General features: G+C 37.2%; 1 protein-coding gene across 13 annotated transcripts in view; it reads right to left on the minus strand.

The window, feature by feature from the left end:
- ERBIN (erbb2 interacting protein) overlaps positions 1-24,281 on the minus strand; it is a 122,724-nt gene that overhangs the window by 37,905 nt on the left and 60,538 nt on the right. For all 13 annotated transcript variants that reach the window (XM_040579408.1, XM_040579407.1, XM_040579410.1 and 10 more), the window contains 3 exons: positions 12,230-12,308; positions 11,371-11,460; positions 4,768-4,824 (listed from right to left, as the gene is read on the minus strand). In XM_040579408.1, coding sequence (XP_040435342.1) covers positions 4,768-4,824; positions 11,371-11,460; positions 12,230-12,308 — 226 coding nt within the window. The remainder of the gene's footprint in view (positions 1-4,767; positions 4,825-11,370; positions 11,461-12,229; positions 12,309-24,281) is intronic.

Consider the following 24,281-nt stretch of genomic DNA (forward strand, 5'->3'; position numbering starts at 1 on the left):
CAGGTAAAGACATGATCAAAACAAAAGCAGAACCATTTTTTGCACTGCAAGATAGTATGTACAAGTTTTAGGGGAAAGCCTTTAACTCACATTCTCACTGTCTCAAAGAAGAAAAAGAAAAAGCTACTTCCAGAATAACCTGAGAAACATTTCCCCTTCATTTCTGGAAGCTAATGAACAAGATGATTATCAGTTAGCCAACTGCTAGAATTTATTTTCCAATTCTAACAAATTATTTAAGTCTTTCTGAAATACTGAGTAACCTGAATTTCTCAAAGCTCTTATGAGATCATGGCAATATAAATCTTGCTGTATGTTACTAAAAAATTTGCCCCAGTGCATCTCCCACAGCTGAAGACTCAAAGGATCTAGTATATCATTCAGCAGCTTTCAAAACTTCATGGGCAACACCACACTGTACTCCTACCAATGGCTTCAATTTAAAAAGGTTTTAGATTTCTTCCGTTTTCAAGCTATGTTAGCTAGAGTGTGGGTTACTAGCAGTCCAGAACCCCAACGATGACCTAAATTTCAGCTTCAATAAGTAGACTATGGGAGATCACAGCTATGTAGAATTGATTTTGATTAGTTTCAATAATAAATTAAATAATAAAAATAATCAAGATAACATCAATAAGTTATTTGACAAAAATGGCTTATTTTAATATTTTTATAGTCCTTTCAAGAGTCTTTGAGACAGTGCCTTGATTTTTATTTGAACTGAATTTTCAGCTTAGAGAGAAACACAAATTTTAAGAATGAACGAAAAAAAGAGGTAATACCTACAAAATGAAAAAAGCTCAAACTCATTTAAGTGAATTTTTGATGAGGCTGAATTGACACACATAGTTTTTACTGTGGTTTGAGATGAACAGAATTTGGTCTTTTAGTTCAACATGAACTCTTATTTCAATGGTAAAAAAACCCCAGTCTCCAGACCACTACATTCCAAGGTCCAAGTGATTTTCACCCCCTCTTCCTCCTGTACACCATTCAGCTCTGAGGCCAAAATGTTTACAGAGCTAGCACCAGATCCACAGAATCTAAGCAATAAAGCTCCTCTTCTCCTCATTGCTAAGTTACACTAGATACACAAATTTCACTCCAACCCAACATCTAGGTGCTCCTTTCCCATCCTGCTAGTGCTACACCCTTAATGGTTCTAAGGCAACCGAAAGTTCCTATTTTTACTTTAATCTTTACTGTCTTACTAAAAATAAAGTAAAATAAAAATGCTGTTACAGTTTTTCATCAAGGGTCTTGGCATTACCATTTGGAACCAGAGCAAATATCTGAAAATCTCTCTCAGGTATCTGCAAAATTAATGTTAGGCAACTCTGACCGTATAAAACAAAGTAACTTCACTGATTTGGGGCCCTTTTTTTTTTATCTTGTGAAATTTCTTTTAATCTAGCAAATGTACCCACAACTGTAAAGCAGACACAAATGTGTCTGCAAGACCAGGGCCTCAAGTTATCTATCCGCACCACATCCCACACTCCCCTCTCCCTCCCATCCCCCACCTCATCCATAGCACGTTCAGCTACTCTACGACTAACATCTCTTGCTTTTCTGTATTGCATGTTGTCTGAAGGTATACTAACGAAGTTTCCAATAATGTTAAAGTAACAGGAAAATTCAATGCTAAAGAAAGAAGAATATAGGACTGAAAAACAATATCACTGAGTTAGATCTATTTCTGTCTTTGCCATGGCACTGTGTAATCCTCTCCCACAAACTCAAAAAAATCTGTTTCATAATGCGTATTATTGAACTTGCTGTCAAATCCATCCAACACTAAGGGATCAGGTAGTCTAAAATATGCCTCAGATTCCAATGCTGTCAATAGTCAGTTTCACTAAGGTTAACACTACAGGTTACTTCAAGTAGCATAAAAATCAAGAGGTATGTGTGACAGCAAGATTGGGCCCTCAATCATTGTAATTACACTCTCAAATAACTCGCTTCTTTCTAAAGGGTTTACTCTTTTTATTGACAATTAGGCAACAGGCAAGCTTAAAAAAAAGTAAATAATTTTTTTATATTTCCACTGGACCATTTTCCCAACTTACCTATCAGATAAATGCCTCTGCAATAGTCATCATGGTTTTGCTTTCCTTTCAATAGAATTATTTTCACTGAGCTGTTTTGCATTATAATACTGCCTCTTTTGCAGTCTCTGGCTACGGACAAGCTCCAAGCAAAATGATCCATTTGGCACAAAGCAAAGTTGATTTAGTGTGTTGGCATTAATTACCCATTTTGCTTAACTGGCTTTCAAGTGCTTCATGATTTAGTGTTAAAAAAATATGTGCATGTTCAATTCAGCAGGTGGGCTAGCTGATTTTGTAGGAATTTAACCAAATACATTTCTCATTACAAATAGAAAAGAATTCACTGGAAGTATGAAAATATTAAAAAGGTGGGACTGACAGGGAAACATGAAAAGATAGTTGTATCCTATAGCAAAATTATTAGCATGTATTGCTACATCTTATTAGCTTCATAAAAACCCCTTTGGGTTTTCTACACTGTTTAAAGCTGTATATAGCATGTTCCTTTTCAAACACATACTTAGGTTTGGAAAACTGTAAGTTCAAATTCCACTTCAGCTTCTGTTCTAACATAATAGTTAAAACCAGGCCATGGACGCCTTTGTTGACCAGGTCCACGGCTGCATGATTGCATTGTCATGAAAGGCAGATTCACCTCTTGCATACTATGGACATCATAATGAACTTTTTCTCTCCAGTGTACATCATACATAACAATGTATGTTTCTAGTGTCTCACTGTAGCAAAATGCCTATTAAATGTTCTTAAATTAAAAAAATAAGTAGTCTCAATAGCTTTAATCTTCCTTAATTGAACTACAAGATCACCAGAAGAAATAATAAAGGTGGCAGCTTAGCATGTACTGTAGATCATTATGGAGGTTCTGCAGAGGATACCCTGATGACAGTGGCTGTTTAGTTTTCCAGCAAGGGTGAAACCCTGAAAACATGAAAGTTAAAAACAACAACAACAAAAATTCCCAGCAACTTCAGCAGAAGTTGAATTTGGCTGAAGTGTATTACAGCATTTGTTTAAATGTCTCTTATCACTACAAGAGACCGCTGTAAACTATGCTTTTTAAAATATTGTATGTAATTCATGCTATTAGTGTTAATTATGGCAATTAAGGTCAGGGTAATTTCATAAACAAAAGCTATATTAGCTATAAGTTTCATTATAGCTACTGTTCCTCAGTTGGTAGTAACTTAATTTGCAGAGCTACTACCCCAAATTACATGTCCTCTGATTCTTTTCCACTGAAAATCAATAATAGCACAAAGAACAAAGGAGGAGAGACAGTATCTGTATGATATGAATGAATAAAATGCTTTGGAAAAATTAAATTAATTCATTAAATTTTATAAATTAAAAAATTTAAATTCACAGTTTCTGATGCTACAGATTTCATTCCATATACGAGCTCTGGCATTTTTGTACAACAGACCACAGCACAGCATCTAGGCACACAACAAGGCAATCCCAATCGAACATACCCCTTGACCATGTCTTAGGCATATTATTAGCTCCAGTCACTAAGAAAACCGGCTGTTGTACTTGAAGGGCTCGCAATTCACACTTCAGCCTACTGCATGCAAGTCTCTGCCAGCATATGAGCTGGACAGAGTGAATATTCAATTGTTAGCTCCTCCTCCATGAAAACATCTTACATCCACCAAAACCAGTACCTCTCTTTAACAGTTTCTGCTGCCAGAGGGGGACCCATTTTATGCTACCTTGCAACGAGTTCAGGACTTCACAGCTGCTTATTCATATCCATTCTTTGGGAACTCTGTTTCCCACTTCATGGACCTTTTATACCTCTGTTAACCCACTTAAGACCTCCAGGGTCCAAGTCAGAAAATTCAGTGCATTGCTCTAGCTCATAGAAACAGCAGGAACTGCATCATCATCAGCCTGGGCTTGTTTGATGAAATGAGCGAGAACTGCAAGGCAGGGTTTAGAAAGATGCTAGATTTTAAGAGAGAGGATCAGATTTGTTGTTAGAACAAATGCTGTAAGAATTTCCAGAACTATTTTACTATTACAGAAAACACATCTAAGGAATATGCTGCCACTATATTAAACAAGCCTATTGCGTTGTGAAACAGGTACGGCATAACAGATTCCATGCAGCACAGTAATGAGTTATTTTCTTCAGCCCTGAACTATACTGAAGTAAAAAAAAAAAAAAAAAAAAAAAAAAAAAGAGTCCAAGTCGTGTGAATTGCATTCCTTCAGTCATTCTGAATACACATTTCAAACTCCACATTTGATTTAGAAATAATCATCTTTAATTACCAATCCTAAGCTTCAGAGACACAGCCATCAGAACTGTACCCAGACAGGCATCTGGGTAGCCATATAATACTGTAAGCAAGAAGCATCAGACATCTCAGAAATCATCCTGAGGTGCCCACATGCTGACTGAAAAGCTCAACAGGTGGATCAGAAATCCACAGAGCTGGAAAGGGACAGAAGAAGTGAAAAAAAAAAAAAATATCTCTGCATATGCATATCTTTGAATAGGCAGACCAGGCAGTTTGAAAGGAGACACAATTTCACCTGTATGAAGGGAAAGTTTCTTGTGACAACTTAGTCCAGTTACTTAACGTTTTAAGCTGTGATCTACTTTTCAATAAGCACTACATTATTAGTATAACTACAGAAAAAATCCTCTCCAAAGTAGTTTTATATAAATGTCATCTATACTTACTTTGGCAATATTTTTAACTGGTTTTCTCTAAGTTCCAATATCTGGAGTTTAGTTAATCTGTAACAAAAGCAAAAGAATTTATCACAAAATACTGTATTTTATAATCTGAACTTATTACATTGCTGAATCTCAAAGAAATCTACAAGTTTAAAATATTTTTTGTAAGAATACAAACATGTTTTGTGGAAAAATATGCATGTTATTTTAAGTTCATTTATTCATTGGTGTTTGGTTTTGGTAAAGCAGCAAACAAGCTCTTGCCTGCTTTCTGTGCCTGTTTGAACACATTTGTTTTCCTTCCTCCCAAAGATTTTAAAGCACTTCATTGGATTCATTATGGGTACATGTTATCAACATATACAGAAATACACAGGAAGTAATAGAAGAAAAGTAGTATCAGTCCACACGAGCTACGATGCTGAATTTCTAATACTGGCAATGTATCAAACCATTTCATATAAAAAGCCTCATCACAGGAATACCTGTGGTCTTCCACATGGTAAAAACAACCTTTACATTCATCTTGTATTTCCTCCCATATTCTCTTTCTAGTCAGCTGCTTAATCCATTTTGATATTTCTGTTAGAAGGCAGTTTGACCTTTCTTTCAGGATATCCTTGGTTGCAAGATAGATAAATAACCTCTAAATCCCAAGCTCAACTGCTTGGCCAAGTTAAGTTCAAAGCAGTCTCGACATTCAAGCAATGTACCATCCCCAGTGGAATTTTCTGCATCAGGACAGCAGCACCAGGACTATCTCTTTGTTAAATGAAATGCAGAATACAGACACGATTATAAAGGCAAGAGTTCTACACGTGATGCATGAACGGCCTTTACACGACACAAAATAGGGTTATTAAGCTCCCTGAATCAAAAAGGAGCTTAGTGACTGGTCCTTCCTGAAGGTGTTTAACTGAGTATGCTGTAAGGACAGAGACAAAAACCTTAATGGAAATTAAGTATAAGAACTAAAAGTAAAAACAGAAAGCTGAAAACAGTACTTATTTTTCCTCTAGACATTTGCTCATTTTTGGATGAATTTGAAAGTAGCAATCTGCCACGCCTATGAATAGCCTAAGAATACAGCAGTCACCTTGGAACAGAGCAGAGGCCAACACAGCCCAGCACTGCAAGCAGTACTTGACATCTGGCAGCAGCTGCTGGAGGGGAACCCTCTCCCCCCAGCTACTCAAAGAAAAACCAACACTCTAACAGTACTGAAAGAATACCCTAATAAAAAAACCAGTTCACAGCGGTATCACTGCTGTCGATCTAGCGCACAACTTGCAAATGACTTCCTAGCCTTCTTACCCTACCTGCATCCTAAGATACCCGTCTGTGACAAAACAGAACTTGCTTGTTTAAGCACCTTCAGATTTGAATGGCCATTTTGGGCTTGGACTTCTGAACTCTAGAACAATCAAACACTGCATCAGGCTCCAGTTGGTATTTTGCTTTGATGATAGTGAAAAGAGCTACGCCGTTTGTAGCTTTTCTTATGTGTATGCAGTCAAATTTCTCAGTTGAATGCAGTAGAAGCAAATCTCCATTCATATGCTAAACTATATATATGCACACCCACACTGTTGATTTTAGCCAGAACTGACTGTACTGCACTTCTAAGAAGCTAATTCTGTGAAGTTAAAGACTGCCTTTGGTGATAGAAAGGTTCATAGCTTTGAGTGACCTTGTTTCACATTCTACTCTTTCTTCAGCTGACCCTGAGAAACTGGGAGATAAGAATACCAAATTTCTTACATGTAGAGCTACACAGGGGCTACTCTGGAAATATTTTCAACCTCTACTGGCTGGGGGATTTAGGCTGTTTCTAAACTATTAACTTTACTGCAGTAATTGATGTGAAATACTGAACTGAAGCAGTTGTCACTTCTTCCATTATGACTGGAAGCGTTAATTCAAGCTTAATGTAAAAATACGTATCAGTCAGCCTAGCTGCTGTTTAAATTGCTGGTGTAAACACCCATGCTAAGCATCTCAACTGCTACAATGGAACAGAAAAACGCGTTTAATCTGGAGAAGAAATACAGAGAACTAGTACACCCATACTAAAGAAAAAAACAGAAGTCACAGCGGCAGAAATATATGATTTCCTGTGCCATTCTGTCACAAAGATCTATCACACTCCTGTGGAAATATTTTATTTCTCGACTTGAAAAACCCGTACCCACAGAAATATTGACACATCACCTAAACACAACACTGTAACAGAGCATTATTCAACTTTAAGCGTACCTGGTGGAACAGTCTCAACAAAATTGTTGTTGCAGTATTGTTATTGAATGTCACCAACTCAGCTTGCTTTTAAAGTGTAGCCCAACTTTTAAATAAAATTTTAAAAAAAATATATCTCTTGCTAGGATAAGATCAATGTTCTTCCTAAATCTGATTTCTTGAACTATACAATCTGTAAAAAATGTAAAAGAAATACATAGCAGGTATGCTTACAAACTTGCTGTTCAACAGCAGTCATCTTGGAAAACTAGAAATATTTCATAGAGAGATGCTCTTTATTTTTCACCCCCTTTGCAGTTTTGCTAGTGCAGAATTATTTGTTTTTAATTGTAACTAAAATACAAAGGCAAGAGAACTAATATTCGTATCCTATAGCAGGCTGCATTTGCAAAAGTTTCAGCAAAATTGCAAATATGTAACTCAGTTAAGTCCCAAATTCAATTATCCTTGTACATTTATTTAAAAAATTATCCAAAAGTGGATGCTACTAAAAATATCTACTACTGCAAATACTACTGGCAAGTTGTTGAGAAAGAAGATTAGAAGTAAATTAATTGCAACATCACAGCCTCTGGAAGCAATATCCCATCCCAGACGACATTCTCAGAATTTTTTGAATGCCATGGGTAAGATGTCATTCTAGCATATATAGATCTATATCTATATATATAGATATAAGAATATAGAATATTTTTTCTATAGAAGAGCAACACCTTGATTATCTTAAACACCTATCAGTAAATAACATCACCCTTTTAAAGCCCAGTCTAAAAATTAGCATGTAGTGAGAAGTTTAGAATGCTTTGCTTATGTGTTTTTTGATAGTGTTTTGCATTATGTATATTTAAATGTAAATATACTTGATGTATTTAGATACAACAGATGGTTTTCTTCAGTAAACATAAGCAATTCTCAAGACTTCTGTGCACAGGCATAAAGGCTAACTCCAGGATCTGTGCCAATATTGATGCACTGATATAATTCAAATCAGAATTCGGGAGTGGAGAAAAAACCCTCATTTTCTCACCTCAGAATTCCAAAGAAACTGGCACATTTTGCCAAAAGTCTGGTGACTTTTAATAAGCCTAACAGGCTGGGCTGGTACGACATCTTTGAAGGACACCAAGTATGTAACACTCAAAGATTGGATAATCTTGGCCTCAATAGCATGCAAAGCTTTAGCACAAATTTTGAAGGTGAGAACAATGCATGGAAGTAAACTTAATGAAATGCTGCATGGATATATTAAAAGTAGCTTGCATTACACAAGGTTTTCTTTGCTAAGCATCAGGCTTAATGTTACTGACAGAGGTGCTCAAAGACCCATTTTGGGACTATCCTCTTTAATGCTTTTTAACAGCAATCTTAAATGATAGGAAAAAAGTTTAAGTTGTTTGATGCCACAAAAGATAGTCACAGACAATACAAGGAATTATTAGGACACTGTAGGGGGAAAAAAACCTGTACAACCTTAAGGACTGAAAAAAAATAGACAAGTGACAACACGCCATAGCACCAAGCCAAGCACTCATGATTTCCTTGTAGAGTCATCAACCATTTCTGAGCTGTCCAATGCATTAGTCGATCATGTGGGAAACAACACTTGGCGGCTGCCAAAAAGGGCTAGTAGAACACTAGAGCATAACCACAGACATTTACAAGAAGAAAACAAGAAAATAATCATGACACTGTACAAGCCATGAAGAGACCTCATTTGAAATCTAAATATAGCTATATAACATCATTCCCTGTCAAAAAGAAAATTAATTCAAACTGAAGCTCGTTCCAAGATATATTAATATAATCAGGCATAAAGGAAAACCTGCCATGCCAGAGGGAAAAAGAATTTTGTTTAGTCTAACAAACTAAAAAAGAGATGTGAGAACACTATAATAGCAGCAAGTGAGAGAACGGGGGACAACTCTCATGAGACATGATAGCAATTAACTGTGGAACAAATCAATATGAACAGTCAGAAACTGAAACTACTTTTCTAACCTGAACTGCTGGAACAGAGACCCTGACACATGGAACATAAAAACCATGTCAGCTTTAACACAGCATTGGTTCTGTTTTTAAGAGACATTATAGCCTATAGTTGTCAGTAAGGCAGGCAACAAAACTCAAGTTACTTCATGTGTTCCCATGTAACAAAAAATAGCAGCTATAAGCCATACACAAAACAATTAATGCACCGAACTGTAAGAAACTGAAGGCTTGTCCTTTATGGGAATAACCAACAATGCTCTAAATATTCCAAAAGATTCTACCAGAGCTTCTTTGTTTGTTTGTTTTTAAAGTAAGTATTCCCATATTGCGAAGTACAAGTTAAAAGACCATCTGCACTAGCAAGTGTTTGCGGCAGGGGTCCTCAAACTACGGCCCGCGGGCTGGACACGGCCCCCCAGGGTCCTCAATCCAGCCCCCGGTATTTACAGAACCCCCCTGCCCCCCCGCTGGGGGTCTGGGGGGGGAAACCAAGCAGCCGCAGATGACTGCCTGCCACTGCATCCGCGTGCCAGCCCCCTGGTTAAACAGTTTGAGGACCCCTGGTTTATACCTAGTTGTAAAGTTCTGGAGTGGCAGAGCAGTCTCATTACAGAAGCACTCAATGTCAAAGGGGTCTGAACCTTACTTCTAAATATTATACTAATTCACTGTTTTCTAGTTTATTTGATCTAAACACTAACTTCTTACAGAATAGTATTTATTCTGTGCAATACCATCAGCAGGCAAACTCATATGAATATTTTGAATTAATTTTAACTACAGCTGATGAGAAAAGTCTTAACTTCAGTTTCATTCTCCTAGCTACAAGCTAGGATGCTGCAAGTCACTATATTTTAAAAACCAAGGCAGAATCCTTCATAGCTATTAAGATAAACACTACACTGGAGAACTGGCTTTCAAGCTGCCTTCAGTAACTGATTTATTCTTATGTTGTTAGTAATTAATGACTTCACAATTTCCGTAACCGTTAAGCATTATAGAAGTAGATAGTGATGAAGAAAGAATTATAATTAGGCTTTCTAAAGCTATGTTATGTGTAAGATTAACTACTTGTAAGACCAACTGCGTCAACCTGAAGTCCTCAATTTCATCCGTAGTGCTTATCTTTTTACTAAGAAAATCTTGCCATTTCATTAGACTATTAAAAAGCAGAACAGAAAAATGTATAGGCAATCATGAAAATGCCAACAAGCAAAGACTACACATCTTCCAGATATTTCTTCTTCAACCTTAATGAGGGCTTTTGAAATGCAAACTTTGTGTACAAGAAGCAAGCACAATAATTAATGCTCCTGCATCATAAGCAGCTTTTTTGTTAGCTGAGTGTGTAACAGATCGGGTGCTTTTAATCGTTCATCAGGGAAGGACTAATAATTGGACAGAGAAGAACAGGCCAACAGCTCCCATCACAGATGACTAAAACTAATGGTCACTAAAGACTGCATCTTTGCTCATTCTTTCACTGTAAATCTCCTAATCTGCCAAAATTCTGCAGCACTGTATTTGGGGGCTTTTCTAATCTCTTATGAACTGTGCTGACCCTACTATAACCACACAGCTTAAGGCAACTGCTTTCACACAGCAATGTGCATGGTTAACTAACAGCCCAGAAAGAGAGGATTGCTGGACATGGGATGGGGCAGGAGAGTGACAATCTAGGAAGCTAGCATAAAATAAGAGTGATGAGAGGGAGGAAAAAGCAAAAATGGCTAAATCAGCATGATAAGGAAAACAGGATGAACTATCCTAATCTAGGACTCTTCCTTTTAAAAATATTATCCTTTCACTTTTGCTCCCAAGATTTAATCCTTTTTAAAGAGGTAAGGGTTTAGTATTTCTCTTGTATGTAAGTTACTATGTGGAACAATCTTGCTTAGTCAGCACACTATAAGTATGCTAAGTCCTTCAGAAAGATTCCTAACAACAAGGCACTTGAGAATTACAGACATGCACAAAGGAGAGGACCGTCAGTGCATCCAGGAAAGGACTAGTGGCATTACAGACGCCATTATTTGCTTCACTCCAATTACTAAGTGACAAACCTGTACTTCAGAAAAACTAGTCTGCTGTACTTACCAGAACTGCACTGTAAAAGAAGCAAATGTTTACATGAGTTATTTCTTGATATTTCATAATCATTCTGTCTGTCTTTCAAAAGCCCAGTTGAAAAATGGTGATAAAGACTCAGGGGTTTTTACTATAACTAATATGTGCCATATATTGATTGGTAACGTGCACTTCTTCCCTTCCTCCAGTTCATACTTTGCTTGAGAAGCAGCAGAAACTGCTCTGCGTGAATTTAAAACTAAACGTACATACCAAGTTTCAAATTCAACTTACCTGCCAAAATTGGCTGGCAAAAACTCAAGAAAAGCATCATTCAGGTACAGCTGCGTTAGGTTTAACAGTTGGGAAAATCCATCTGGAAGCCTATACAGAAGTAAAATAACGTGGCGCTTGTTTCAGTTGTAGTCAGTGCATTATATCGTATTTTCTTAAAGAACAGTATAGCATTTAAGTCCTACATATTGATAACATTAAGGTGGCACTATAATTTCTACAAAATTGTACTAGATACTTGTTCTCTGTAAGATTAGTTTCAAAATTATTTTTAAGTATTGAGAACGATATCTACAAGCAATAAAAATAACAAACAACAAATGTAGTCTTGCTAAGTATTTGTGATCTCCTGACACCTAACATGGAGGAGGTATTTATTAAGAGACAATAAATCAGATAAAAACCTATCCAACACCTTTTTTCCCCCAAAAGAGTTACAATGTACAAAGTTTGTATCTCTGGCAGTGCTACTTGGGGCAAATTTTGTCACTATAGAAGGTGACAGGGAAATATATAAGCTAAGCTTGAAAAACAATGGTACAGGCTTTAGCATAAAATTAATTCTGTTATTAAGAAAAAAAAACTTTTTTGCATCTTTCTCTACATTCACAGAGAAGTGATGAGCTTAAAGCTGAAAGCTACATGGTACAATGCAGGACTGCTCACACAGCCTATTAATTTGGGAAAAATACTATAATGACATAGCTATACTTTATCACAGTGCAATGAAATTAATGAAGATACTTCTCGGGTAACTCTGTTCCTTGCCTTCAAAGGCTGGCACATGTCTGGGGGCAAACTGGATACTCAGCAGTGTTTGCACAAAATATAAAACATCAAAAAAAATTTACAAACTTACTTTGAAATTGGATTTACGCTGGCCTCAACAACTGTCAAGACTTTACAGTTTTTTATATTTTCTGGAAACTCCTGTATGCCTGCAAGATACAGGGAGAAGTAGGGAAATAAGTCTTAAATTATTAGACCCCATCACAGGCATAAAAATGATACACATGAAAATTACTAGCCATAAAAACTTTAATTCATTTAGCAACCAGTGGACTGTTTCTCTCATATTTAATTTCAGATACAGCTCTCAATTCCTAAAGCATTTCATACTGCAGCTTAGCAGGCAGCTCACCAAGCAGCGTAACAGAGACACAGTAAACGAACAATTTCCACTTAGATTCCACATTTCACTTTACATTACCAAATATTAAAGTACCTGTACTTTGCAATGTACTTAAGATCAGGCCCTCAGTCACATTCATACACATGGTAGAACAAAGTTTCCAACAGGATCAGTTTCTCAGATGTGTGGCTTTTATGACATCCAGGCAAAATGGTTAGCCTTCAAATCTTGAAGTATGTTTACAGCATTCATGGTTCTGAACAGATATCCCAAAACGTGACACATGTTTGCTGTTAGCTTCAGATTATTTGTAGAGAAGGACAAAACTGCTGCAGACACACTCATGTCTGAAAACTGTAAAAATAATGAGCCTCCTCTTTTTACAAGATGGACTCCAGAAACACCAGAGTATACTTCCAACCCACGTATCTGCCAAATTCATATTTGTCAGAAACTGATAAAACAGGCCTTGGGGAAAAAAAAAAAGACAGGTATCCACTACATCAACAGGAAAATAGTAGTGAATCATTCTACTGCCCAAGACTTTCTCCTCAGTCTTTACTACACCATAAAACCAAATAAAACCACAGTTATCACAACTGCAGTTGCATTTGCAGTGTATCACTACATTCTTCTTATAGCCCGGGACAGGTGTTTTTATTTTAAATAAACTTGTCCCAAGTATAGCAATGATTCATACTGCAATCCTTCTACTTGGATTAAAAACACATTATTTTTTCAAGAAAAATTCATATGCTAGTAAAATAAAGTTAGTTTAAAAGAACTGGGTTTTTTCAGGTAACAGAAATCTCAGCTCTTTGTCTTTTAATTAATGCATGTAATTGTGTCTGCTTCTAGAGTGCTTTATCAGGTGTGCGGAGACAGCAGCCTGAACCCAGGGAATAATGTTCCATTCAAAAAATGAACCATTAAGAAGGAACTGTACTCTGTGGATGCTTGCTTTTAGGCTAGTGAAAGTGTGACATTTCATGCTGCTCCAAGCAACATAACTCCCTTACAGTTCAGCTGCAGAGGGAAAGACAAGGACAGTATGCCTTCTCATTCAGATCGGCAGGTGGTACTTGGTTATGTCTCTCCATATATCTGTTCTGAGAATACTGGAGCAGAAACGAAGCAGAAAATACATGGCAGAGCATCAACTGCTAAGTCATGTTTTTACTTACATAAGAAATCACAAAATTTCTGATGCTAGCTTAGAGTTTGTTTTTTTCTATGTTTGTGTAGTAACAAGATTGAACCAGTGTATTAGGACTTAAGAGATGGCAGTATCACCTGACAAGGAAAGCAGTCACAACACACATACTTTCACATCAAGTTAACTGGTGATGTTGAGTGGCCAAGTCACCATGCTGATTGTTCCACAAATTCAACTTAAGTACAAACACCATTTCTGTCAAAGTAGACTTTCAGGTCTTTCTTGACAGGAACTTGTCATACTAAATGGTTGAAACTGTTTCTTTTAACTCATACCATGAGTTGTACTCTGTTACGGAGAGGTGAAAGGCGAGAAAAGCACACTAAGCCACAAAGTTAAACCAGGTGTTTAAATACCTCTGGAGTATCATGGATCCTTTTGGGAAATACCTTGTTGAACTCCAGAACAATAACATACAGAAGCAGAGGGGACCAGGAAGAATTGAACCATCAACTGTAATACAGACAAAGATTTCTGACACTTCTGGTTTACTGTGTGTCTTCATGTATATGCACACATGTAAATAAAAATATACCATTATGTATATATGGCTTCAGCCATGTGAAGTTTACTGGGGTGGTGAATGGACTCGAAGCAGAAAATGACAGCAGGGCATACTGATTCAATTCACTTTATCATTCCCACAGTTAAAAAATAAAACTAAAAAGGTAATACATAATGTAACAAAGCTTTATTTCTGGAAAGCAGCAGTGGTATTTTCAAGTACAAAGATAGGTTTAAAGAAAGATTAGAAAACTATCATAGAAAGACTATAAATACATTGCTGTCATATAATCTTTGTATTAAGAGAAACACACTTCCAAAAAATGTAAATACACATGTTCTTCCAGTTGTAGCAAGAAACCTCTTCCACCGAACAAGAATGTCCAAACATACAGATGGAAAGTATCTAACATGACACAGTATCCTAGGCCATGGCAGACAAACAAATACCTAACACATAAGAGGCCCGTACAGATGAAGTTATGGATGACTTGCATGAAGTGATCTACTGTCTAAAAACCACATCAGGACCTCTCTACTCTGATGATACAGCTTTACCTTCTTAAAATAAGTGTTTGCATTAACCAGAGTAAACCACCACTAAGCTTTTCCTTCAAGGAAGAATTATGTTTCAGACTCACTCTGTGCCATTAGTGTTGCTGTCTGAATCACACAGATTCCCTAAACTTAGTTTTTCTGAAAGATGGTCACACTACTGGCCTTGGCTTGGTCCTCGGATGAAAGACTGCTCTGGTTCAACATATTAAACCTCATGTTTTTAATATTAGTATTAGTTTCCACTGCCTGTGTCAAGAATTCACTGAAGCACAGAAGACTTAAATCTGTGATAACCACCTAGAAAACAAAACACACAGCACATCTGCTAGAGAAGAGAATGTCAATGTAAACTTACTCTCCCAAGAACAGCCAAATAAAATATTAGCTATCCAAATACAGGCATGTTAGATCAGCATGCTTTTGTACATAATCCGAGGACTCTACAGTAGTCTCCTGCTTAACTATGCCTTGGGCAACAACAGGAATTCAACTGATAGGAGAAAACTAACAGTGAAGGAGCCCCTGAAATTAATTTTGCTGAGAGCCAGTACCGTTATGGTACACACCATCTTGATCAGCCTCACTCAACACTTTAGTATGGGTAAATGGTAGCCATCATACAAAAGAGCAGTAAATTGGGAATGACTGCGTGAAATATACCTAATGTTTGTAGCACACATTCAGAAGACAGAAAAAAAACCAGGAGACTGCTCCCCTCGACCATGTGATAGGAAGCTGCTTACTAACTGTCTATACAACCACATTCACTCGTTTTTCCTCAGCTATACTCCTCCTGCATGCTAGAAACATGCAGTTACTGTTGGGTTAGTATTCTTCCAGTTGTCCCATCAAGAAAGCAAATTCAAAAAGCAAGTAAGAAACAAGAGTAAGAAGGCAGAGAAACACCAGAAAAAGATATGAGAGAAGGATAAAGGATTGTAAAGAACACTTTTTAAGAGGATCTGTTTCTTTGCTTTCTACCTATTATTAGTGTCCTGAATCTTCTTCCCCATTAAGGAAGATCAGCAAACCTCGAGGGTCTCCATGATAACATCCTTCCACACTCCTTTTGTAACACTGTGCTAATTAATCCATTTGATAGCCAACCCCACCCTCCATGAGCATCTGATCAAATGCGCACTGCAAGTGAGATCCACATTGCTTTCTAAATCTCATTTTTCTTCTGAATTTTTTACTGCTTCCTTTATACACTGATAGCAAAAGATTATAGAAGACACTGGAACAGATTACTTGGGGGTTACCTAGTCTGTTGCAACCTTATCCCACTTTCCTTGAAAAGCATCATATGGACAGGTTTTTTCTCCCAATGCTTCCTATTTACATGATAACCACTTGTCATCCCCAACCCATTTCAGTGCTGTTAACTGATTCACAGATGACACTTACTGTTCTCCAAAAACACACAAACCATTGCACTTGTGGACTATGACCATTTGCAGAGCACAACAGGAGAAGATACAGTTTGTTGGTAATCTTTAATTCTAACCACCAGACCCAAACTGAATTGAGAGCAAAGTTCTTCTGGTAGTGTAGTTTTCCACAGAAGTGAGATTTACATAACAGCTTTTAGTATTTACTTCTGTGTTCCTTCCTCCCTGTTTTCCCAAAGTTCAGGCACTTTTAAACTCACTGGCCAGTTTCTACTAGAACCAACACTTATTGGAAAAGAAAGGGAAAAAAAAAAAAAAAAAAAAAAGAGAGAGGGCAGGCAGGACTGGAAGATTGTTAAGAAAAATTTGGCAGTAAGGTAATGAAAAGGAATATAAGTAATATAAAATTCTTGTCTGGACTAAGCCAAAAGCAGAAAGCACTCATCATTCAGAACTCCACTTTGCAAAAACTCACCAGCTTTACCAGCCTAACCTAGAAAGTGGTGTTTAAACACAGTCCAAGTCCAACTGTGGCACATGCCCAAAGGGCATACCAAAAAGGTCATATAGGCATTTCGGGTCAATGGCCACAAATCTGAAGGTAATCAGCTTCAGTTTTGGATCACATAACATGACTGATATATATATGGAATTTTGCCTGATCTCCAACTCCCCAGAGAGCAATGATTGTTTTGGCACAGCTTGTCAGAGCAAATGTGCACAAATGTCCCTCTGTTTAGACTGGATTAAGGCAACTGTAAGTATAACTGGGGTCCTACTCACCATGTTGAGTTCCACTCAACTCCTCCCATACATAACATAATCCTTTCCTATCACCAGGGTCAGCACAACTTGCTGAGCAGGACAGAAAACTAGGCTGACTTTCTCTCTCTCTATTGGATAACACTTTTTCACTCAGAAATACTGGAAGTTCTGGATTTACAGAAAATTGTGCAGATCACATCTGCTGCTGTCAGAATCCTTCACTGCAGTGGATCCCAGAGCTGAAATGCCCATATGCTCCTGTTCCAGCCCCACTGCAGATGGGGGCTTGCTCTGCTCTCTGTACTCCAGTCATGTGGTTATATCTCTCTTCACAATCAAATGCTTAAATTAAACTAATATGCTCAGGCTTCAGTTACTGAAATGATTACTGCTACATGACAGTAGCAGTGCCTCCAAATCAAGTTCCACCTCTTCTCATACAGAAATGTTTTAAATGGGGCGGGGGGGTTGGGGGGGAAGAGTATTGGTTCAATTCCTTTCAGTTCCTAAAAAGCATAGAAAAATCACTAATGCATACACAAGGACCTGTGGAAGCCCTACGGGTGATGTTCCCAAAGGAATGAGTTTGTTTACAGCTAGATCTCTCAGTTTGTGGGAAATGTGAGAAAAAAAAATTCTCTCCAAACAGGCAAACCAAAAAGCCCTTGCAAAGTAATCGAAAGTACAGCCCACTGCGCTCCCATCCGACTCTGTACCCTTACAAGTATAAAAGACAGAGGCAAATATATAGGCTCAGTTTGCATGAATACGAATGCAATATTAATTACCTACGCTCTTCTCTCATTCATCCTGGTCTCAACTTCTGGACAAGCAGCTATTAAGACCTGCCGGAAAGCAGCTCCACTATCACAAAAAGCGTACCTTTAGTTTATTGTTCCACTCAGGCCTCTGCTACAACTGTCCTTCCAGCCAATACAGATCAAACTTGCCAATCAAAATATTTTCACAACTCAAGAATATACACCATAACTCTCCCAAAGATTACGTAAAATTTGTTTGCAAAAACTGAAATTTCAAGCTGAAAGATTAAACTATCAGTTACAGTCTGTATTCTTACATATTTATATAATTTGTTTAAATTTGGGATTTCTGCATACCTTCTGAATTAAAAGCAGCACTTTTCATTATTCGAAGCAGAGTGTTAGAGCCCAGTCAATTCACTGCACAATGCTAACCTATCCATCCTTCCTTTTGAACGTTCATTCCTCTTTCGAACATTCTTAGAGGATCCCTTGCCGCAGCTGACTTCAGATTAACCAGGATCTCAGGTTTCCAAGGCCAGGCCTGCTATAACACCTGCCTGCTCAGAGCTGAAGTTGCAGCTCAGCACAAGGTTAGCATCCGTGTACCTGTGCATAAGGTGGTACTCAGCACTCTAGTTGTTGCCAAGCAGCTTAGAAGCCTCTGGCTTATTTAGTGAAAACCTATCCCCAAAAAATCCATCTTTTCCAGAAAAAGGAGGAACTGTTGCAAATATGCATTAGTCTAGCTCTGCAAACAGACATCCCAAAGCTTTTGAAATCTCCTATATGTCACATCAGTTGCCCTGCACTCCCAGTGTCAGAACTGTAAAATTCTTTGCAGCTTGGTTTTCCTTGTATATGAGCTTTACAGAAGCCTTGCTAAAAGCAAAAATATATAAGCTTGGAGACCTATGGAAGAGACCTACACTTCTCAGGAAGTAAAACTCAAAAAATCAATCTGTAATAGATTTAACCTTTCATCGTTAAACTTATTACAGATTTAATAAAACACCAATTTAAACACAGTTATATAAGCTTTTCATTCTCCACTCTCTCCACTTTGTTTATGCAGAAAAGTTCACTTCTGAGAAAAACTTTTATCAAGGAAATTACTAATCTAAAAGTCATACAAAATCATGACAAAATTCTGAAAAGAAACTCCATTGGATTTCTTGATTTTTCATTGAAGTGATTTTGCTTGACATATATCTACCTATAGTTTAGTAAGCTGATTCACCTCTCCATCTTAATTTCACAAAGTCCTTTCCTCCAGTTCTACACACTCTGAAAGTTTTAAAGTTTCCTTTCCCATTTGTCCTCACCTTTACCAACTGTCACTTGCAGGGTTGTATGCTACGACTGTGCTGGGGGGGAGGTTCTTTCTTAAGTTTACACAATGAAAAACTGAAGTTGAATGTATGTTTGGTGGTTCATTGTAACGGGAAGTAGGTAACATCTGTACAGTCCACATAATAATTAATGCAAAAATGTCAGTCAAGCTACCAATCCAACAGGAACACATGTTTAACAGTGTTTTCATTTTTAAAAAATGAAAAAGAAAAACCCCAGCCACATTAAATACTTCCATAGGGAGATTTTTAAGCTTTTTTAGTGAGTTTTAAAGAAAAATGTACTCTTATTGGTTGTGATAACTATTATAATATAATTAGATTTCCAATAAAATACAATATTGGCAATGTATTTGCTGCTCATTTTGTTAATGAAGTGGGTACTTAACTACATACATTTATATAGTAATAAAATATTCACAATTAAGACAAAAGGCTCTTTGGCAGAGTAAGTGTCCACATGTGGAAAAAGCAGCAGCATTAAGATGTAAACTGCTTTTTTATAGCTTTGAACCCATTGTAAGTCTGAGTCAAGTTTAGTAGTTCCAAAATTTTGGCTTAAGACCGCTCGTGAAATTCAAAATTTTAAGTTTTTAATCTGAAAGCTAAGAACTCACACCAGTTCTGTGAGGTCCAGACAGTAATGAATCCTATTCTACACTGTATGTCAGCCTCTTGATCTGTTTAAATGGATAATGCCTCCCCATCACTTTTGCGAATAACAACTTGAACAGCAAAATTACCAGAGCTAATACAGGCAGTGCAAACAAGAAAATTGTTTAGTGGGTTTTTTTGTGGGTTTTGGGGTTTTATTCCTTTTATACACATGTACTGGCACAGCCAGGATACCCCAGCAAGCCCACTAGACTCTTCCAATCATTCATCCTCAAACTGTTTGGAAGAACTTAATTTTTAGAGTAAGGTATCTCTAGGATTGCTCTAGCCACGATCCTTATGCAATGTAAAAGAGAAGGAGTGTGCGCAGCAAGACAGGTTCCTAAATGCCTTTTCTCTGGAAAAAAAAAAAAAAGATAGCCAATAATGTTGTTTCTTGAAGACATGCCTGACACACTAATTTACATAAACATTCCAGGGCAGGGTAAAATTAAAAAATGTGGAACATTAAGAAGGTTATGGGCAGCAGTTCTGTTCATAACACTGTCTTGGACAATTACCAAGGCTCAGGTGGTTTTCAACTGTATCTAATTCATGGCTAGAATGTTGTCAAGCCCCCAGAGTAACCTAAAATCAAAGCATAACATAAACAGGTAAAGCTGCTTGGTTTTTTCCCCCCCATCCCCTACCACCCTGAGCTGCAAATTCAGTGTCATCTGTCCAGTCATTTTTGGTTAATACATGATGACTGTTACTCAAAGAACATCCCTTTACAAAAATGAAGGTACATTCTGCCTTTACCTGCAAAACCACATCTAAAAAAACCCCTTAATTATTTCTACAGTGCCTTTTCTGTGTTACAAAGACTTCTTTGGGTGCAGGAAGAGATTTGTATTTAACTTATTTCAGAATTTGAGATATGTACACTCAAATTCCACATTCAAGACCTTAACTGCACTGAAATTTTCACTCTGTTCCCATCCTCTTCAACACAGAGATTGTTCTGTTCTGCAGAGACAGATCCTATTTGGTACCTTTACTAACAGAGACAATGTATTTAAGAAAAAACACTTGACTAGAGAATGCCAAATAGAATAGATGCCAACATTCAGGATAAATTTATGACCTCTATATGATGGTAATTTATAGTAAACCTACATGCTCAGCAGTCAAGTCAGCAGCAGTTAAATTCTCTTCTATTTCACTATCATAGATGATATAAGACCCTGCTCCCATCTGCCCCGTCCTCCTCAAGTACAAGCAGAGAGATAGCAAATTTACAGCAAGTTATTTTTGTAGTCAAGATCTTTCTCTCTTACTTCTCCCTGCAGAAAGTAAAATTTGGATCCACCTTCCCCTATTAACTACAAATAATTCTCTATTCCTTGAAAAACCATATTCCTAAATGCACCAGGGGGACAATAGAAGACTAGATACACTCCTGAAATCCCACTGTCCCAACTCCCCAACTTCTGGCACACAGTTTACTAAAGCTAGTTTGCCAAATCAGCAGATGATTTTACAACACTGAAGAAAACATATTTGATCTACATTTACATCTGTTAACAAAATAATTTAAAGTTATTTTAAATAACTCTAAAGGCCAATATGCCTGGAGGCATGTGTGTGTGTTTGTTTTCTTGGGCTTAGTTTGTGCATTTTTCCATGAAGATCCCTTGCAATGTAGACTAAAAAACTGACACATTTCAATTCACTGTTAACACCTTAACATCTAAGAGACTACTACTGCTAAGATACCCTTATTTCCAAAACACCCTGTTTCTTTTGTTCTTGCTAGTTATTTGTCTAATCTCGATATTTAATTCTCCAAAAGCCTGAATTATACAGAACTTGAAATTTCAATCTTTTTCCTCTCACAAGTACTCTCATAGTTTCCCACTACGATAACTCCACAGGCACAAGCGATTCCAAGCCCACTTCCCAGGCTTCAGGAAAGCCTGACTTCTCTGGCAGTCACCTCATCACAGCTCTGGCCGTTCAAATCACTTGAACTTGTAAAGCTAACCCTTCTGTCCATTTACATAGACGTGTCATCATACACTCACTGTAGGTGAATGCTTTCCTGTTCTTCAAAGAATAGGTAAAAATATTTCCGTGATAGCCTTTCACATTGTTCTAGATGCAGGTTAAGACTGGCATCCTGGAGCCAGAGGAAATAAATGATCATCCCCTAAAGGTTAATAGACATTGACAGAGACAGATTTAGGGGTGAAGAGTGGTGGTGTGGATTTTTTTGGTGGGTGGTGTTTTTTTTTCCTTTACAACTGTCAATACATAAATAATTTGGCCATAGATCTAGGATTAAAAATTTTAAATTTTCCTTCAGCTTCATAAATTAAACACTCATATTTCTAGGTAGGTCTCACATCCTGTACGCTACAACTTCTCTTTAGGGTGTAACCCAGCAGGACTGGGAGAAAAGGTCATCTCTTGATGCTTTCTACAGAGCAGGATGTAATTTCCAGTATAGAAAGGCAGTTTATTTATTGTACCGTTTATTCAAGTACCATTTCATCTTTGTGACTAGGACAGCACCAAGCTTCAGGTAAAAGTTACAAAGCTCAAGCATACCTGGAAAGAAGCAATGGAATACCTTTGATATTAAAGATTCATAATAACCTTGGGAATCAGGCTACAATGCCATAAAAGGACAACTGATGTAGCCACACCAAAAAAAAATTCAGAATTTATTGCCTACTGCTACCAAGTTAGAGTTAAAACTAATTCTATTCCATGCTTGCTGCACATACAGCAGCAGTTTGATATTTCAGGCCAAGTCTATTCCATGACCTCTTCAGCAGTCACAAAGAATATATTCCAAACCAAACGCTTCTACAAAGGCTTCTGTATGCTCCATAATACACAACCATTAAAGGCTTGTACTCAAGTACATGCCTTGAAACGTACATCACTTCATGCAAAGATTAGATATATTGACAGAGGAGTCAAGTGAAGACTCCTAAATAAAAACCCCATGCTGTCTGGCTCAAGAAGGTCCAATAACAAAAGGCACTGGACACTGGCAACATACAGGGAAACACGTGCGCCTCCTGACTTCCCGTACTTTACTAAATCTTCCCGAGGCTTCTGCATTTGGTCACTGTTGGAGACAGGACACTAGCCTAGATTAATTCTTATTCTCATTAAATATTTGTAAACATTCATAAGTATCTGCATTTGCACATCTGCCGTGTCTCTGTTACACAGTTTTATGTACTGTATGTATGAAATGAGACACACTTAAATCTGAACTTGAAAAGGCTAGATATTTCACAAGCTATTAAAACATGCAAAGATTGCTTTCTTGGACTAACATATTTTATGTAACAAATCTGCAACCTTGAAGAATTTCTGCAGTTTTGACCTTTCATCTAAACATCAAATATTATGCATACACATATATATGTATATGGTACTACTTGGAAAGCTGGATGCTCTCCTGTGCAACAAGTCTCCCTCTGTGAGCCAGACTCCACAATTCATGAGGTAACTTGAACACATTTTAAAAGTGAAGCTACATTCTTCTTTTTTTTTTTTTAATCAGCTCTTTAGAAAACTAAAAGCCTCTTTGGTCAATGCATTCAATTATGCTTATGCCACAAACAAGTCAACTATCTTACATGAAAATCCTAACATATTTCATGTATGTTGGTATTTGAAAACTAAAGTGTAACTACGTACCCTTCTAAAATGCAGCCTCTAAAACTAAATGCATATTTGATCTAAAGACATCTGCACTCCATGATTTAGATACAGCCATACCAGAAGAAAACACCATATATCTATACTACAAGAAAAATACAGGAACTTCCACCTTCATTTGCCATAAGCACAGGAATGTGAAAAGCACAATCAGTTATTTTAGAACTTGGTATCTCTTATCATCCTGCACTAAGATTGGTGATTAATCTCCAGTAATTTTATTTTTATTTTATTAAGGGAAAGCAAACCCTGTGCTTCCCACAAAATCCACTGCTTCAACACTGTATTCTTTCAATATCTAACAAAGAAAAAGGAAGAATCAGAGATTTTGATTGGTTTTGCTAGTCTTGGAAAACTAGCAAAACCCTTCCTATTTGCTCTATTATAGATATACATCGTAACAATTGTGGGCAGTGGGAAACTTAGCAGTGAATTCTTACCAAGAGAAAAGCAAGCACAAGGGAAGAGAATAGACTCGCAGTTATCAAGAGAAAAATGTTCCATGGTTGCAACAGCAGACAGGGAAACAGAAAGGGAAAAGCACTTAAGCCAACAAACTGAAGTCTCAAATAATACCAAATTTATTATCGAATAAACGGCACTATTTCTTGACTCACCCAACAGGGACAAACAGCGACTGTGATTTGTTTTTTTGAATTTTACAGAGCTTTCAGTAATAGCTAGAGACAAGATGTCCCAAGTAAACAAGAGTGTGACCTAAGTACTATTTTTGGTGTGCAACAGTAGGCAGAGAAGCTATCCAAACTGTGATAAGATCGAGAACAGGCACATGAGAATAGTTAACTAAGCTCGTGCCCTGTCATTTCTCTAAAGGTGTTAAAACAAAACAGAACAACCTCTAGAAAACAGAGCTTTAAAAACACCAGTTTACTT

The sequence above is a fragment of the Falco naumanni genome, chromosome Z (genome assembly GCF_017639655.2).
Source record: "Falco naumanni isolate bFalNau1 chromosome Z, bFalNau1.pat, whole genome shotgun sequence".
Lineage (NCBI taxonomy): Eukaryota > Metazoa > Chordata > Aves > Falconiformes > Falconidae > Falco > Falco naumanni.